Genomic DNA, 19,639 nt, shown 5'->3' on the forward strand with positions numbered 1-19,639 from the left:
ACAGTTCTTTTCTTAAACAGATGTATTCTGAACCTGCTTTCTATAGATCAGATTAAATAAAGTTTAAGTAAATTTGACTGAGAACAGTTTCTCTTTAACACCCAATATTTTAAAAAGTGGATCATATTAGAATGATGCTACATACTGAAAGAGCAAAGCAAGAAGCATTGGGCATGGTTTGCTGAATATCTGTGATACTGAAGCAGATTACTGATGTTTAACATGTACTGTGTAGCCTGGGCATATGGTGGTTATAGTCAGTATTAGCCACGTTTCTTCCCAAGTCAGCAATGGAACTCCATTACCTCAGTGAGGGCAGAATTATGTTGGATGCCTGAGAAAATAAAAACTGCGTAACATTAATAAAATTAATCTTAATATTACCTTACTTAATCAAAAAAAAAGAACTGTCCAGGGTAATTTCACAGAATAATGGCATGGTTTGGATGGAAAGAGACCATAAAAACCATCCAGTTTCAACCCTCTGCCTTAGACGTGTTTGCTACCCACCAGCTCAGACTGCTCAGGACCCCATCCAGCCTGTCCTCGAATTCCTCCACAGCTTCTCTGAGCAGTCCGTGCCGGTGCCTCACCACCTTCTCAGTGAAACACGTCCCCTGACATCTAATCTAAATCTCCCCTCTTTCATTTTAAACGCTTTTCCCTTTGTCCTACCGCGATCTACCCATGTAAAAAGTTCATTTCACGTATTGGAAGGCCATAGTGGGGTCTCCCCAGAGCCTTCTTTTCTCCAGGCTGAACAAGCCCAGCTCTCTTAGTCTGTCTTCAGAGAAGAGGTGAACCTTTCCAACAGCTCCACATCATTCTTGTGCAGGGGGCCCCAGGATCAGATGCACTACTCCAGATGAGGCCTAATGAGGGCAGTGCAGAGAGGAACAGTGATCTCCCTCTCTCTGCTGGCCAGTCCTCTTCTGATGCAGCCCAGATACTGTTGGAGTTCCAGGCTGCAAGCACACACTGCTGGCTCATACCTAGCTGTTGGTCCATCAGGACCCCCAGGTCCTCTGCACGACTGCTTTCACGGAGTTCTCCCAGTCTGTACACATCTGGGATAGCTCCAATCAAAACACAGCACCTTGCCTTTTTTTTGAGGGAGCTTATAAGATACGCAGCAACTATAGCTATATATTTGGGTTTCTATTTTGAAGTGATGGCATTTAACATTTATTTTCAAATACAGTTCTCTTCAGAAAAGTGACTGTGTAAAAGTGGCATCTTTATACTGCTGCCATCATCTGTTGGTTGTGTCTACTAGATTTAGATGGACATGGGAGCAGTGTTTTGTACTGCTTTTAAGATCTGACAGGTTGGCTAAAAGAGATAATAAGGAGCTACTGTGTTCTTGCAGTCAACAGAATAATTTGCTGAGTTTTTTGTGTTAAACTGGCATTTACTTACTGAAATCAGTGGAATTTCAGAAGGCGTGATTTGATATTAACTGTTATGCTATATTATCAGCCAGGACCAAATGTGAATTTCCACTGAATTTTTCATTATGGTAAGACATGAAAGATTGTCCTATATTCTATATAGAATATGCACAAAAATAAACTCAGGTAAAACCTTCTTTTGCATACAAAGCTCTGAGATTAGTTGATAGAAAATCATTTGAGAGCATTGAGAAATACCGTGATGCCATTTTTAGAGTCACTTTTCAGAGTGTCTCGTGGCTCTTTTTAAAATACTTTTTGATTTGTGGTGAATCTTACAAAATAGAACTGTAAAACAGGAACTTTTAATAGAAACATTCAGTTTGGTTTTATTCACTTGGTTTTATTTGACTGACTACCTATTTGTGTTCACTGTGACATTTCTAATTTTGATTTTGTTATGTTTGCTTTCTTTCAGCAAGACCCACAACTCCTCTTACTGTAGGCACCATTGTACCCCCTCCAAGGCCTGCTTCAAGAACAAAATTGTCTACAGGGAAACTTAGTGGAATTAATGAAATAGTATGTATTGATTTTTTAAAAAATTCTTGTTTACAAATAAATTTCAGATATACCACTTGTTTGTATTGTTACAATGGAGTTATTTTCCAGTCAGGGCTCAAGAAATCACATACTCAGATTTTCACCACTGCCAGATAGGTATGGGCATTGTTTGCAATAAGTGTGTTACTGTAACAAAAATAATTCTTAATTGATCTTGGATTGTTCTTAGTTGAATAAATAAATAGTTTGAAAATGCATGGATAGCGGGGGGGGGGGAGGAGGATTAAGTTATTCACAATGCTAAATTCTAGCAAAATTATTAGCAAAGCTTCATTGATGTAGGAATATCGCCTAAACTTTGGGGAGTTAGTGGTACTAAGTGGGTCATTATCAGTCATGCTTTGATACAAGTAGACGTGCTGTGATTCACTCTGCCCTTGGTGGAGGTGATTGGTGAAAGGAGATAGTGGATTGCAGCAGCTGCTCATCAACATAGAGAGATGCCGTCTTTGCTCCTTGCCTGCAGTGCAAGTTCACCTACTGTGAATGTGGCAAAGAATGCACATACTCAGGCAGCATATCAAACCAAACCATGCTTGATCTCTTCTATGAATATTACGATTCTTTGGGTCCCATTTGACTTACTTGAAAAAAATTTTACTGTGGTAAGGTCCTCTCCCTTCCTGTGTTTCGAATTAGCAAGATGTTACGTGGCCTAGCAAGCCTGTGGGGACAGGCTGAGAGAGATGGTACTCTTCTGCTTAAAGAAGGAAAGGCTATGGGGGGGACCTTATAGTGGCCTTCCAGTAACTGAAGGGGGCCCACAGAAAAATTGAGGAGAGCCTTTTTGTGAGGGCATGTAGTGACAGGATGAGGGGAAATGGCTTTAAACTGGAAGAGGGTAGATTTAGTCTAGATATCAGGAAGGAACTCTTACTATGAGGGTGGTGAGACACTGGAACAGGTTGCCCAGTGAGGCTGTGGATGTCCCCTCCCTGGAAGCATTCAAGGCCAGGCTGGATGGGGCTTTGAGCAACCTGGTCTAGAGAGAGGTGTCTCTGCCTATAGCAGGGGTGCTGGTACTAGATGATCTTAAAGGTCTCTTCCAACCCAAATCATTCTATGATTCTATGGTCTCCAGGGAAAATTTGTCTTCTCTGTCTTATGCTGGAAAGTGGGATATACAACACAGTAAAAGATCTAAGAAACACTTAGACATTTATTGTGAAATGAAATGAAGATCTCTTCTATTTACAGTACTTTTCATGTTTGTAAAATTAATTTTTAAATTAACAGACTTTCTGCCTGTTGATACTCTTGTAATCTTTGTTCAGCCTAGGCCATTCAGCCCTCCACTGACCTCTAATTCAAGTCCACCACCTGCAGCTCCCTTGGCACGTGCAGAGAGCATCTCCTCAATATCCTCCTCTGCTTCCCTTAGTGCAGCAAATACACCTACAGTTGGTAAGTTACATTATCCATGTTAACTTATTTACCATATTCACTTGCTAGTGGTGGCCTAATTCTGCCACTAGGTTTTGCTTCTTATGAAAACCATTCCTTGCATTTAGACGTTCCATGTGTAAGTCTAGTCTGGGTACCTCAAGTATCCTTTGAAATACCTACCTGTAATTGGCAGGACAGTGTTCTGTCCTATCAGAACAGTTCATTTGAATAGAGTAGATCACTGATCTGATTTTGACTTGTTCTTTACTGAAAGATTTCTCAAAACTGAAATGCTGTATAACTTTGTGTTTTGTGTTTCTGTGTATGTGTTCACCAAGCACAGCATGTTATCGTGTACTTGTTCAAAATTCATTCTAAATGCAGAAATATTTAAGGATGCTTATAAACTTGAATGAATACGGATGTTCAAAACAGAATGTATATGCTCTTTGTATTTGCTTTTTATTGTTATAATTGTAGTTTCCAAGAAAAAACACAAAAACATGCATCTTTTCAAATTATTTAAGCATATTACCTAACCAGAGCTTGTTGATAAAAATGTGAAAAATAGCCAAAAACAGTGAAGATGAAAAGCAGATACGTCTTTACAGATTGTCACAAATTTCAGAAGATTTTCTCATGTTTGTAGGGAAAAGTCCTTGAGTTTTTATATTTGGTTATAACAAACAGTAAGGAGATTTCAGAAGTGTTTTGTTTGCTTTTTTTGTTGTTGTTTTAAGTACATTTTAATTTGCTTCTTTAGCAAAATTGTAATATTTCATTCCTGAATGGTATTACACTTCAATCCCAAGTCAGATCTTCAGTCAGTAGTTATCTGTGAATGTTACTGATACCAAGGATTTCTCAGACAGGCTCAGCATCTCTGGAGAGCATCCACACAGCTTCCTAGGGAGTATTACACCTGTGAGGAAGTACAACAGTTTTTTCCTTCTGCAAAACCTAAGCTAGTAAGCATCAGATGCTGTGGTAGCAGCACAGTTCAATGTTTACTAATTACCAAATGCTGAGAACCATCACAGAAAGATAACTGTTATTTTATCAGGTTTTTTTTTATTTATAAAATATTTTATGCTTTAATTGGCATTATAACTGATGTGGTCAAAGTCCATCCATACTCGCTTCCTCAGGCCTTAGCAGCTCGTGGCAGCAGCCTCAATAGCTCCAGTTCTCTGCATATGCATGAGTGTATGAGGAAAATGGTAAGGAAGTGTGTGCTGCCACAGGGATTTGGCATGGTTATTGACTTGGTCTAGCAAAAATAAATGGGCTCAGTTCTGTTTTCTTAGTGTGTTGGAATTAAATAGTCCTGGAGAGAGGTGGGTGCAGAATGCTGAATGATGTTGGGGCATGAGGATGCTCTACACTACTGTCTATATTCTTTCAGCTTTTGCACAGTCCAATGTTTGCCATACTCTATTCTGAATAATGCAGAGGTCAATGTGAACTTGTAGGTATATTTCTTTTATGTGTCAGAATTATATTCATATGCAGAGAATTTATGTATGTGAATTAACATCTACTTTTGCTTGAAATATTTTGTTTTCTTGCAATGTTTCGTTTCATTTAAACATAATAGAGGATGATCTTTTGATTGGAACACTCCCTACAATAGAAAAGCTTTGTGACACACCACCAGGTATTGTATTAGATGCAGATTTACATGTTAACTAATCATCCTAATACAGTGCAGCTAATAAAATTGCATTTCTTTCAAAAAAAATTTTCTCCAGCCATTTTTGGTGTCTGGCAGATGCAAGTAGCTTGAAAGCTCAACTGCTTATATATTCAAAATCACCAAAACTTGGTATAACTACTTTAATATGTTATGATCTTTTATCTATCCTTCCAAAACAAGTCAAAACCTGGTCTCTTGCCTTCAATTTTGCATTACAACTTTCATTCAAGATAGAATATGTTTTAACTGATAATCCTCATTCTCTTCAGATAAGTCAGGTAATTTTTTTATATTTTTTCATATAATACAAAGCTATGAAGATACAAATAAATTAGGGTATACTTTTTTTTTTCTAAATAAAAAAAAGTTTAGTCAGTATTAAAATTATCCAACTCTTTGTGCCTAAGGTGATCTGAAACCACTTGATGAAATACTGTCCTATCTGTGACCAGTGATGCAGTCTTTTTTTCTGCAGCTTGCCATCCTTCTTGTCCATGTCAGTGCCACTACATGTCAACATAGCTGAGAGGCTGTTATTGTTGGTCAGGTTGAGGCAGATAGCAAGGCATCAAGACAAGCTGAGCTAGTCCTCAGCTACTCCTAAATGCTTGAGCTGCAATCCAGGATGGCACAATTTTGTGGCATCCTATCCCTCTGAGAGGTTGCAACTAACTTGAAGCACTGAAGCAGGATATTGCTGCATTAGATTTTTAGACGTATTTTTTGAGCTGCAAGGCAACAAAACAATTATATCTGTTGTTCAGTTAGCCAGGTATATATCCTTCAGTTTATTGGTTTTTAGCAAAGTGCTTAGATTATCATTAATAATAAGTGATCTTGAAGAGTAAGGGCTGCACAATTAAGTAGTCATTCAGATACATCTCAGAGAGATGCATAAATGTATACGTTTGCTTTAGTGTTAACAGCAAAATGTAAAAATAAACTTAATGTTCCTAACAAGTGTCCCTATTCTGTCAATAAATGAATATTTTTCTTTTACTGATAGAAAAATAATTTAAGTATTCATATTACATAATTTTCAAATATCAATATAAAGGTTTATATTTATTTACAAGGCTATTGTAAGTTTTATATAGAATGGATAAATCTGTGAATAGTCTGATAATTAATAAACAAATAAATAATATACTGCAATTGTTTGTTTTCCATCAAATGCATATTTTGGCTTGGATGGAGAATACTTCTGGAGCTTAGTGATTCATCAAACAATTTCTTGAATAGAATGAATCTGGTTGTTAAAATTTTTTTGAAGTCATCACTTTTGGATTCCTAAGACTACTGAGAATCACAGAGTGTTTTTTGCTAAATTTCAGGAAGAGACGTAAACACTGGAAACTTCACCCATGTGTGCTCTGAAAGAACAGTAAAAGTTACTTACTGTTCATTCAAATTATTATTATTAAAAAAAAAAAAAAGAGCCAGCATCATATTAATTCATTCACTGAAGAAATTTTTGTTTTGAACACTTGTGGCCAGAGCAATGCTTTGCATCTAAGCAGTCCTGAAGCTGCTCTAACACTTTTTCGTAGTGCTAGGAAGTATTCTGAACATTTGAATACCTTAGGGAACAAATCTTTATGGAGAGCAAGTTACGAAAGTATCAAAATCAGACCAACTCTCCTATCTTTTCCTATCCATTTGTTTCACTTTCCAGTTGTTGGCTCTTTCACTTATCTCTGAATTTACATGCACAATCTCATAATAGACCTTCCTTGAGGAGCAAGGTTCTGACTTCCTTTCTGTTTATGGAAGAGCTCAGAAGGCACAGATGCTAAGGTAGAGTTTGTAGGCTTAGTATGCCATTGGCAATGTTACACAGGATTTTGTTTCTACTTTATGATACAAAGTTAATTTCTCATTTTGTTCATGACATGGCAAAAAACCTTATCTTCCTTTTGATAAATACATTATGTGATATAAACCTGTCCAGTGATATGAAAAATGATTAAGATGCTCTCTGGTATGCTGCTGTGCTAGTAAAAAAGATGAAACTTCTAGTTTTACAGGTTATACTAAGTAGCTGGCTCCACATGGAAAACACCAGGAGAAAGTAAAATCCCATGACAATCAGTTTTGTCGGTTGCACAGTTTTAAAAAAGCCTCAGCATGAGGTCTGAGTTGTTTTTTGTAGCTCTACATTTTAACTCTATTGTGTATGCACAGGAACCTATGAAGGCTGATACAAGCCTGATAATTACTTTTCTTGTGAACTGCTGTGTGTGTCCAGGTATTTCCAAGATATTCCTATACATGTTAGAAAACTTAGCAAAATATTTTTACAGTAATTTCTGCACAGAAATTCTAACCTTTGTTGGCTGAAATAGTTAAAAGGATATTCAACAATTCGCTACTATGGGGTAATATTAATGTGTTTGTATGTAAGTTCATAAAAACTGTAGCTGAATTCTTTGCATTTCCCTGACCACTTTATCATACATTTTTCCATGCAGCAAGCATACAGTAGGTTTTGTTTTTTAACGTATTGTAGCTAATGTCTAATGTCTTTTGGATCTGCTGACTTTGGTGTCATTCTTAGCCATTTTAGTGCAGCATTTTCTGTGTCTCATGTATATTTCTGTATGTCTGTCCATTGGCGATATGTCATACCAGTAGTCCTGTTTTCTTAGGCTGCTAAGCAGTGTTTTGGTGGTGTGATTGTACTGTACAATGTTTTGTCCTAATAGCGTTCAAGTACTACTTCAGGCTCTACTGTGATCTTGATGGTAGTAATGTCTTGTGAAAATGACAGATGTCAACCGTTCTGAAATCTATTGCTAAGCTTTTACAAGTTAAATCTATACACTGTATGTATTCTAGGTGTTTCACGTGGTCCCAGCCCTGTCAGCCTTGGAAACCAGGACACCCTGCCTGTCGCTGTAGCCCTTACTGAATCTGTTAACGCCTACTTTAAAGGAGCAGATCCCACAAAGTTAGTTAAATAGTAAATTGTTTTGAATGTAATAAGTTACAATGAGAAAACACACTGTTTCGTATTTATAATGTATTGGGGAAAATATATATGCATTGGTAAGGGGTTTCACCAGGCTTTTTCCCGTAGTGTAAGTAACAGCAGTGGCTCATTGCTCTCTATTGTCTTGCTTGGAGTTCATATATATCTGCTTTACAAAAATGTGTTCAGTGAGAATACTGAAAATGAGAAGGGTTTTTGTCACAGTCGTGTACTTTTGTGTGTAATTTTGGGCAGCTGTAAAAGCACCTCATTCACCCTGTCACATCCCTTTCTATGCTACGTAGGCCTTGCCTAAGCATAGCTGTGCCATGTTTTCAAAGCCTGAAAAATATCCGGAGACTACTGTATGCTTAAGCAGCTGTACTTTTGTTTTCACTTACTTCACCTGATTTTCAATTTGAAAGTGATAATAACATTGTCACATGTGATAATTACAGTGCCACATTATCCTCATTTAAAATTGATTTTCTGTTATGAATTCAGCTTATCAGATTGCAAAAGTATAGTGATTGCTTTACAGTCAGCGTTAAAATTAGGAAGTTAATGAGTTGCAATAAAAACAATGTTTTTATTCTCCTAGATGTATTGTGAAGATCACTGGTGATATGACAGTATCATTCCCAAGTGGGATTATTAAAGTCTTCACCAGCAACCCATCTCCAGCTGTGCTCTGCTTCAGGGTAAAAAACACAAGCAAACTAGAGCAGATTCTTCCAAATGCACAACTTGTATACAGGTTTTGTATTATTTTTTTTATACAGTAGTAAATTACATGATTTCTAAAATGCAAATTGTTGTATACGTGTCAGAGTTCTCTACAGTCTTGTTCATTTGTTTATACTTGATTCAATCTCACTAATTAATCTTGTTTACCTAATTTTTTCTCTGCGGCCACCACTAGAATTCTCAATAATTCACTGATCCTGAAACTTACACTGGGTATAACAGGAACCATAAAAAATAGTTTGCAAATGTAGCTGTGTTTTTACACGTTTTATAGATGAAGTGATTTCATAAACAATTTTTAAAAAAGCTTTTTTTCTAGTCAAACTACATGAACTAATTACAGATATGAAGAAAAAATGTCAAACTAGGATATATGGATTTCTGTATACAGTGACAACAATGTCTTTGGGTGATGAAACAGTAGTTAAATAGTCGGAGCTATGCCTAATCTCAGTTGTCAGTTACAAGTTTATTTCTTAAGCTGTATCATTTTTACAGTAGACCAAAATAATTACATACTTATGTATTTCAAGTGTACAGCAATGTGCTTTGTAGAGTTCTTAAGAAAAATATGCTCCTGAATGAGCAGAATAATTGTTGAAATCGTAGCATTGTGATTTCTTTTCCAAAATTCAGGGCAATTGTAAAAACTGTATTTATTTAGCAGGGATTTCTTACAGCTGAGCAGTTTCTGTTTCACTGAGTAGAGAAATTATTGAAAAGCAGTTAAACATTTATTGGTAGTACATTTTTTTACATTACTGAAATAGCTGAAAGAATTAAGCTGTATGCATCACTTCTTTTGTATTTAATTTCATTTTGATCACTCACAGTTACATTTCAGCATACAGAGTGAATTGTACTGAAAAAGTATATTTTGAAAATAATAGGAAAATGTCTAGTATTTTATCTGTGTGCTGTAGCACTTCACTTCTGATTAGAAATAATGCATGTAAAGGACTCTTAGGAAGTTTAAGCCATGTGGAGCAATACGAGTTTTCATCATATCCTCTTAGGCTATCATTTGCTCAGTATTTATAAAAATGGCAGATTTTTATGAGAGTGATATGAGATATATGAGAGATATGGGAGTGAGCGGAAACACCAGAAGTTGTTTTGGATTGCACCTAACGTCATCTAAGGTCCCTGTAGGGATAAGCAAGTGTTGATCTATATTTTAGTAAAGATTGAAGTAGCAGGAATCACAATACTGTACTGAGAGCCAAAATCAAAGCAAATCAAAGAGGCTAGTGGTGTGTAAGACACTGTCCCAGTATCAAGCCATTATATTCTCTGTGTTCCAAGTGTTCATTGTCAGCTTCAGTCTGCATGTGCATTCGGCTGATCTCCTTAGCAGTGACGGCAGTTTCTCACTATATCCACCAATATCCAGCGCAGCCTTTTAATTGATATATGATTTGAATTTTGTTTCTGAATTGAATAGAATCTTCATTGTTATCTTTTCAAAATACACCTGCTGCAACCAGTGCTCAAGTTATTCTTGATGTGCAAAGGTACTGGGAAAAAAAAAATAACAATAAATAAAAAGACTACTTACATTGAATTTAACAGTAAGTACCTGAAAGACCTGAAAGACAATAGTTTATAACAATTTGGGGACTGTTTTCGAAGTAAAAAATTTATGGAGCTTACATTTTCTACATGTATGAAAATATGGTAACACATACAGCACAAGTCTTAGTGATGTTGTATCCAAAATGAATTACATTTTCTAGGTCTTATTCCAGATTAGATAATAATTCTTCTGGAAGACCCCTTTTACATGACCTCATCATGCACATTCTCACAGCACCAGATAATATTGAGAGTGGATTTTAATAAACATAAAATCTGAACCTGTCTGAATCTGAACCTCTCTGCACCTTGTGCTGTCAGTCATCAGTGGAGAAAACTCATTGCTCCATGACTGGAAGGAGAATTTTAACCAGACAAGAAAAGCAGTTAATTTCCCTTAATATTAAGAAAAGCACAACTATGTGATATAAAGCATTAGAACAAACAGTTGCGTTAAACAGTGAATGAAAGATCTATTTTTAAGTTTTAGACATTTTTAGAAGTAATAGCTTTCAGTGCTGATTCCTACCTTTCTTTTTCTTTGTAGTGATCAGTCGCAAAGTGACTCCACTACGAGGGATTTTTGGATGAACATGCAAGCTATAACTCTCTACCTCAAGAAATTATCAGAGCAGAACCCATCTGCATCCTATTATAATGTGGATGTTTTAAAGTATCAGGTAAACATTTTTTTCCTTTTGGAATTTTGTAAGAAATGCTGTCTGATTCCATATGTGTTCAGAAATGAGAACTGTTCTTTGCCTGATAGCATGCAGATGAACTGTCATCCTGCATCCTGCAATTGTCATCTAGATCAGTTCTGAATACATCAGTGTCTCCAATGCATAGGCCTTACTCTAGCTGAGTATGTTCCTGTTATGCCTTATGTCATTCCCATGCATTTATGACCTGTTTCATCTTGTTCAAACTCCTGTACAGTTCAAGTATGAAGATGCTGAATAGTGCTACTTTTAGGTGTTTGTTAGCAAAGCCAAGTTTTCCTTGAATTTATGCATCTACAGGTTTTTGTTTGAGTTTGTAATTCAGTTGTGTGTGCTTTTGTAATTGCATAGTTTTGGGATGCTGTCATTGATCAGATGTAATACATAAGATTATATGATGTTCCCTCTCCTCACGATAAAATGAAACAGCTTATCCTGAAAACCACTTTGAAGCACATAAAGGCCAGAGAGATCAGGAGTAGTTATCAGACTAACTTGATAACTTTCTGTGATGAAACAGCTGGCTTAGTAGATGAGGAGAGAGAAGTGGATGTTGTCCGCCTAGACTTCAGTAAGGTTTGTGACACTGTCTTCCATAAGATCATCACGGGGGAGCAGTGGAATTATCAGCTGGGTAAGCAAACAGTGAGGTAGATTAAATGGCTGAATAGCTGTGCACGGAAGGAGTTGATCTGTAGTGCAAATTCTAGCTGGAGGCCTGTGAGTAGTGGTGTACCTCAGTGGTCAGTAGTGGATCATGCCCTGGTTCACAGTATTGAAGCAGTTGGACGGGACCTCTGGAGATCATCTAGTCCAACCCTTTGCTAAAGCAGGCCACAGTAGGTTGCACAGGAAAGCATCCGGATCTTCATTAAGGATTTGTATGGTGGAGAGGAGTTCACCATCAGCAAGTTTACATATGACACAAAACTGGGAGAAGTGGCTGATATGCTAAGTGATCATGCTGCCGTTCAGAGAGACTTAATTTGAAGAAAAGGGCTGCCAGGAGCATCATTAACTTCAACAGAAAGAAGTGCAAAACCCTGCATCTGAGGAGGAACAGCCAGCTGGAAAGCAGCTTGTCAGAAAAGACCTGGTAATCCCAGTGGACACTGTATTGAACAGGAGTGCTGGCGCTGTATCCCTGTGGAAAAGAAGGCCAGTGGTATCCAGGGCTGCGTTAGGAGGAGCATTACCAATAGGCTGAGTGAAGTGAACCCTCCATTCTGCTCAGCACTGATACGACTATAGCTGGAATCCAGTCCTGTACTCCTTGGTATGAGAGAGACTTGCAGACATTTAAGAGTCCAGCAGAGGGTCACACAGATTATGAAAAGGAAAGGGTTTGAAGCACCTTTCCTGTGAGGAGAGGCTGAGAGAGCTGGGACTGTTGAACCTGGGGAAGAGGAGCCTCAGGGGCAATCTTACCAATGTCTGTAAGTATCTGAAGGAAGGGCACAAGTTGACCAGAGCCAGACTCTCTTCAGCTGTGCTTGAGGACAGTAAAAATTTTCGTGCCCAGAGACAGGACAGGGAAAAGGCTGGGATACTGAATAAGTACCAGTGAGAAGTTTTGCCTGACCATATTTATTACTGCAAGGATGACCAAGCAGTGTCACAGATTGCCTGGAGAGTTTGTGGAAACTTCCTTCCTGACATACTTCAAAGCTGTCTAGGCATGGACTACTGGCTCTAGGATGCCCTGTTTGAGACAGAGAGATTGAACCAGGTGATATCCAGAGGTCCCTTCCAACCTCAGCCACAGTGTGACTCTGTGGGAAGACGTTCTGCCTGTCAGCAAAAAATCTTCATAAAAATTAAGGAACAGTGCGTTCATCTAAAAGAGAAAACAAGGATTTCCTTCCCCTGCATTGAGATGATTGGATTTCTGAGCCAACTGCCTTTACGTTCTAAAAATAAATAAATAATTCAGTGCAGCTATTAATACTACTGTAGCTTTCTATATCTTCCCATTATTCTGCCAGACTGAATTTATAAAAAATATGCTAAATCCAAAGATTTGGAATGTTGGAGGAAAATAATTTTTTCTTTGGATTACAGAAATGAGCTCTGTGGGAAAAGGAAAGTTACATAAGGTCTTTACCATTAGGGTAAAATGAGACACAGGCATAAAAAAGCCATGGTGGATGGAACAAGTCCTGAGGTGCCAACAAAACAAAATGGGAAATGGAAAGTTCCTCAAGTAGATTAGGATGATAATAGGGGTGTGTAGCAGGGCAGCAACATGAGCTGAAAAGCAGCAGCTGCCAACTCTCCTGCACCAGCAACATAATGTTTTTAATACGTAAGAACTGTTCTGGCAATATGTCCAATGACGTGTCCTTTGCTGCTTGCTGCTGAGACATCTGAAATGATATGCCACATAACTGCTAAGGATTAATTCATTTTGGTACAGGCAGCTTTCTTGTGTGAAGTAGAGTACAAGACTAAAACAAAACTATTTTGATCCAAGAAAGCCAAAGCAGGAAGAAGTCTCATGGGTCAGAAGGAGTTTAACTCGTTTTTTAAAATAGTTTAGTTTAAATTTAGAAGAATGGGAATTACTGTCAGCTATGACAGTCTTCAGAATTCTGAGATTAAAGGCTCAGATGTGAGTTGTTCTTTTGATCTTTTGTCAGAATTTATAGCTATTACAATCATTCCATAATTCTACCCAGAAAGGGAGAGACTTTAATTAAGCTGCTTTCAATGGTTTATTTTTTTAAAGGTATCTTCAAATGGCATCCAGTCCACTCCCTTGAATCTTGCAACTTACTGGAAATGTAATGCTAACACTACTGATGTGAGAGTGGATTATAAATACAATCCAGAGTCTATGAATGTGCCCAGCATGCTGTCTAATGTACAGGTTGTGGTACCGGTAGATGGAGGAGTAACCAACATGCAATCACTTCCACCTGCAAAATGGTAATGTTTATACTTTTCTTTGTGTTATTTCATATTCTTTTCAGTGTATTCATTAGTTTTATAGCTGAAAAAAATTTCATTGAAGGAAATGGCTGTTTGTGTTTTTTCTTTTTTGCAAAGAAAATGCACAGGATGTTTTCTGGTCCAAAACAGACCACATGCAACCAATTCATATAAACTGAGATGAGACTATAAGCAGCCATTCCTGCCTTTGTGAAATTTCCAATGTTTACTTTCTTTTGCTCCAACAAACAGGACAGTTATTTAAGTAATGTGATTTGAAACCAAAATCTCATAGTGGTAAAAAAAAAAATTATCGTCATGGAATCATAGAAGGGCTTGGGTTGAAAGGAACCTTAATGATCATCTAGTTGCAATGCAGTGGGTAGGGCTGCCACCCACTAGATCATATGGTTTATTGTATATGTGCTCAGATATAGACGAAACTCTGGTGTGATATCAGTGCTATTGTAGCTACAGATGTGGAACATAGAACTGTATGGGCTGCTGTGGGGAAAGTGAACTCCGTGCCAGCCAGACCCACCACTTCTATCCCTCAGTCTGTAACATTTATGTGGGTTCCACATACTTTATTATATTTGTATCCTCCGATAATCATTACATCTAACATACAGGTTTATACATTCTCATCAGCCCTGTTCCCCATCTCTTATTAGATACATAGATACTATTTGCCCATTTCATGTACCTCTCCCAAAGTATCTGTGGGAACCAGCAATGACTTAGACCTCATCCCTAGGAGGCCACTCAAGGCAGGAAAAGCAGCATGTTGGGTTCCTGGACACCAGGAGCTTAGCTTGAGCCATTGCTGCTTCCTTGCAAAGATGACCTGTCAGTGGTTCTGCAGTGTGATTCTGTAACATATAACATTCATGCAACATACAGCATCATCCTAATTATTACCTGCCACCACCTTCTAAGCTCGCAGGCCATTTGCAGCTGCACTTGAAAGTGAGGCATAAACAGTAGATTTGTATAAATTTGTGCAAACAAGCAGAAGGTAATGGCAGGGGGCAGAGAAGTACCTCCATGGATTGAAAAGCAAGCAGAATTCAAGCACTGCACCTGTAGCTTGGCAACTTGTGTATACTTGCCCTTTGTAATTTAACTCCAGGACAATTTATTTCCCAAGTGACAAGAGGGTCTTATTAACTGAGGAGGACATGGAGGTTAAGAGAGAGAAGTATACCAAGCTGAAGGGAGTAAGATCTTCTTATAAATTAAGGTTCAGAGGAAGAATAAACCGTTCATTAGATAGGTTTTGATGTTTCTGGAGGCAGTCCTCTTAGCTGTGTGACTTGGAGAAAGTTGTAACACAGTATCATTGTAAGTAGGAAAAAAATGTGTCAAAATTGATAGTTGTTACTGTATTTTGAGAGAGTGAAACTCTTAACCAGAACACCTTAACCTTATTCTACTGCAGCAGATTCAGTGCATGTGCAAAACACGACCAGTACTTCTGGTGAAGCTTGTTTTCCCTCCCCTCGTCCAACCTTCTTCCACAAACCCATCAGTTGTGAAACCTCAGTCAAAGCAGGAGTCACAGAATCACAGAATTGTAGGGGTTGGAAGGGACCTCCAGAGATCATCGAGTCCAACCCCCTGCCAAAGCAGGTTCCCTACACCAGGTAGCACAGGTAGGCGTCCAGGCAGGTCTTGAACATCTCCAGAGAAGGAGACTCCACCACCTCCCTGGGCAGCCTGTTCCAGTGCTCCGTCACCTCACTGTAAAGAAGTTCTTGTGCACATTTGTGCAGAACTTCCTATGCTGCAGTTTCCAGCCGTTTCCCCTTGTCCTGTCTCCACTCACCACTGAAAAGAGTCCGGCCTCGCCATTCTGCCCCCCACACCTCAGATACTTATAGACCTGGATCAGGTCCCCTCTCAGTCTTCTTTTCTCAAGGCTCAACTGACTCAGTTCCTTAGCCTTTCTTCATAGGAGAGATGCTCCAGGCCCTTCATCATCTTTGTGGCCCTCCACTGGACTCTTTCCAAGAGATCCCTGTCTTTTTTGTACTGGGGAGCCCAGAACTGGACGCAGTACTCCAGATGAGGTCTTACCAGGGCAGAGTAGAGGAGAGGATCACCTCTCTCGACCTGCTGGCCACGCTCTTTTTAATACACCCCAGAATATCATTGGCCTTTTTGGCCACAAGGGCACACTGCTGGCTCATGGCCAACCTGTCGTCCACCAGGACACCCAGGTCCCTCCCTGCAGAGCTCCTCTCCAGCAGGTCATCCCCCACCTGTATTGGTGCATGCAATTATTGCTCCCTAGATGCAAGACTCTACACTTGCTTTTGTTGAACCTCATCTGGTTTCTTACTGCCCAGCTCTCCAGCCTGTCCAGGTCTCGCTGCACTATCCCCTCATCAGGGTCATTGATGAGGATGTTGAACAAGTCCATACCCAGCACTGACCCCTGAGGAACACCGCTGGTTACAGGCCTCCAGCCAGACTCTGCACCACCAACAACAACCCTCTGTGCTCTGCCAGTCAGCCAGTTCTCAACCCACCTCACTGTCCACTCATCTATCCCACACTTCTTCAGCTTTGTTATAAGGATGTCGTGGGAGACAGTATCAAAAGCCTTGCTGAAATCAAGGTAGACTACATTCACTGCTCTCCCCCTATCCACCCAGCCAGAGACAACATCATAGAAGGCTACCAGGTTGGTCAAGCATGACCTCCCCCTGGTGAACCCATGCTGACTACTCCTGATAACCTCCTTTTCTTCCAGTTGTCTGGAGATGACATCCAGCACAAGCTGTTCCATCACCTTTCCAGGGACAGAGGTGAGGCTGACTGGCCTGTAATTACCTGGATCTTCCTTCTTGCCCTTTTTGAAGACCGGAGTGACATTAGCTATCCTCCAGTCTTCAGGCATCTCCCCCATTCTCCAAGACCTCTCAAAGATGACAGCGGTTCAGCAATCACCTCTGCCAGTTCCCTCAGCACCCATGCATGCATCCATCAGGTCCCATGGATTTGTGAACATTGATGTTGCCTAGGCGCTTATGGATTGCCTCTTCCCTGACTAAAGGGAAGTCTTCCATTCCCCAGACCTTCTCACTAACCTCCAGGGTTCGGGATTCCTGAGGGAGAGCTTTTTCACTGAGGACAGAAGCAAAGAAGGCATTCAGTATCTCTGCCTTCTCAGTATTCCCTGTTACCAGAACACCTCCCTCACTTAGTAGGGGAGCAGCATTCTCTCTAGTCTTCCTTTTACTGTTAACATACTTAAAAAACCTTTTTTTATTATCCTTTTTCACCTTTGCCAGATTCAGTTCCAGGCGGGCTTTAGCCTTCCTTGTCACATCCCTGCAGGCCCTGACATTTCTGTATTCTTCCCAAGTGGTCAGACTCTTCTTCTACATTTCATGGGCCTTCTTTCCTTTGAGTTTGTGCACGAGCTCCTTATTCATCCACACAGGTCTCCTGTCACCCTTTCCTGATTTCTTGCTCACAGGGATGCACTGATCCTGAGCTTGGAAGAAGAGCTGTTTAAATGCTGAACAGCTCTCACAGGCCCCCTTATCTTCTAACACCCAAGCCCACAGGGTAGCTCCAAGTAGGTCCCGGAAGAGATCAAATTTGGCTCTCCTGAAGTCCAGGATAGCAATCCTACTTTTTGCTTTGCTTCTTCCACTCAAGATCTTGAACTCCACCATCTTGTGGTCACTACAACCCAAGCTGCCCCCAACGTTTACTTCCTTGACAAGCCCTTCCTTATTAGTGAGAATAAGGTTCAGCAGTACCCCTCTCCTCATCGGTTCCTTCTCCACCTGCATCAGGAAGTTGTCTTCAACACATTGCAGGAATCGTCTGGACCACGCGCCCCTGGCCATGTTGCTCATCCAGCAAATATCTGGATAATTGAAGTCCCCCATAAGCACCAGCGCCTGGGATCGTGACGCTGCTTCCAGTTGCTTGTGAAAGGCCTCATCAACCTCCTCCTCCTGATCAGGGGGCCTGTAGCACTCCCACAACAGTGTCACCCATACCAGCCTGCTCCTTGATTCTCATCCACAAGCTCTCCACTGCTACACCACTCTCCCCCAGGTGGAGTTCAATACATTTTAGCTGCTCTCTCACATAAAGTGCAACTCCACCACCCTGCCTTGCCAGCAGATCTTCCTAAAAAGCACATAGCCCTCCATGACAACATTCCAGTCATGCGAGCTGTCCCACCACGTCTCTGTGATCGCAATGAGATCATAGCCATGTGACCGCACACAGATCTCCAACTCTTCCTGTTTATTTCCCATACTGCATGCATTAGTGTACAGACACTTTAGGGAAGCAGCATCCCCCTGCCATTCTCCATCCCTTTGAACTCCACCCTCATCACCCATCAAGCTCTGTTTTGAGCCTCAAACTACCTGCTCAACCCCAGTGGCCCTCATTTTGTCCCCTTCCCCCTTCTTACCCAGTTTAAATACCTTTCAATGAGTCCCGCCAGTTCCTGGGCTGGGATCCTTTTACCCCTTGCAGACAGGTGAGCTCCATCTGCAGCCATCATGCCAGGTGCCGAGTAAATTGCCCCATGGTCAAAAAAACCAAAATTCTTGTGTTTGCACCAACCTCTGAGCCATTTATCGATGAGGAGGGTTTTTTTGATCCTCTCAGTGTCCTTCCCCACCACTGAAGGGATAGAAAAGAAAACCATCTGCATGCCCACTCCATCAAGTACCCTCCCAGTCCCTTGAAGTCATTTTTGATAGCCCTCAGGCTTCCCTCAGCGGCAGCATCACTGCCGACTGAACTACCAGTAAGGGATAGTAATCAGATGGGCGAATAAGCCCAGGAAGCTTTCTAGAGATGTCCCTGACCTGTGCCCTAGGGAGGCAGCACAATTCCCCACAGGTGGGGTCAGGCTGACATATCAGGCCCTCCATCCCAGTCAAAAGGGAGTCGCCTACGACAACCACTCTTCTTTCCTTCCAGATGGAGGCAGTCTTGAGGCGTGGGGTCGACTGCTTCAGCCTCCCAGAATAGCCTCCCAGAACTCCTGGTGCTATCTAGGAAGGTTAAACACTTAGTGACAGTTTCAGAGAAGATTCATCACAATAAGGGACTCAAGCCAGGCTATTTTGCCTCTCACCAAGGGAACAACCCAAGGCTAGAATTTTGAGCTTTACAAGTTGACAAAAAAATAACTAGTCATATCGCAAACAGCTGTGTATTGTTTGTGTCATCCTGCATCTTTGTCCTCGAGGGTTGGGTGATGAGCTTTTGGGGTTTTTTAAGAATAAATGTTTTATAATTCTGCCTCCAGCATGTGACTGCTATCATCTGTTCTGCTTGCATGAGCATTTCTCTCGTGCTGTACCAATGCCAAAGACAATTTCAAACCTCTCAGCAATTCATGCCACTTACAACTTTAAGTTGTTGGCTTTCCATTGATGAAATGATGCAAAGTGTTCAAAGAGATCAGATGTCTAGTTTGGAAACTCCAGTGCTTGGTACCTTTTTCTTTTTTCCCCCTCTACAGAGTCAGAAGTTAAACTGTGTCATAAGTGTAAAGTATGTGTCACGTATGCCAGCTATTGTTTTATTAGAATGAAAATGTTCCCAT

General features: G+C 40.2%; 1 protein-coding gene across 5 annotated transcripts in view; it reads left to right on the forward strand.

The window, feature by feature from the left end:
- Window positions 1-19,639, forward strand: part of FCHO2 (FCH and mu domain containing endocytic adaptor 2) — a 93,272-nt gene that overhangs the window by 67,253 nt on the left and 6,380 nt on the right. For all 5 annotated transcript variants that reach the window (XM_042875188.1, XM_042875190.1, XM_042875189.1 and 2 more), the window contains 6 exons: window positions 1,870-1,973; window positions 3,290-3,419; window positions 7,936-8,047; window positions 8,670-8,825; window positions 10,938-11,070; window positions 13,841-14,040. In XM_042875188.1, coding sequence (XP_042731122.1) covers window positions 1,870-1,973; window positions 3,290-3,419; window positions 7,936-8,047; window positions 8,670-8,825; window positions 10,938-11,070; window positions 13,841-14,040 — 835 coding nt within the window. The remainder of the gene's footprint in view (window positions 1-1,869; window positions 1,974-3,289; window positions 3,420-7,935; window positions 8,048-8,669; window positions 8,826-10,937; window positions 11,071-13,840; window positions 14,041-19,639) is intronic.

Source organism: Lagopus leucura, unplaced genomic scaffold, assembly GCF_019238085.1.
Source record: "Lagopus leucura isolate 7727_CA_CO unplaced genomic scaffold, USGS_WTPT01 Super-Scaffold_100014, whole genome shotgun sequence".
Taxonomy (NCBI): Eukaryota; Metazoa; Chordata; class Aves; order Galliformes; family Phasianidae; genus Lagopus; species Lagopus leucura.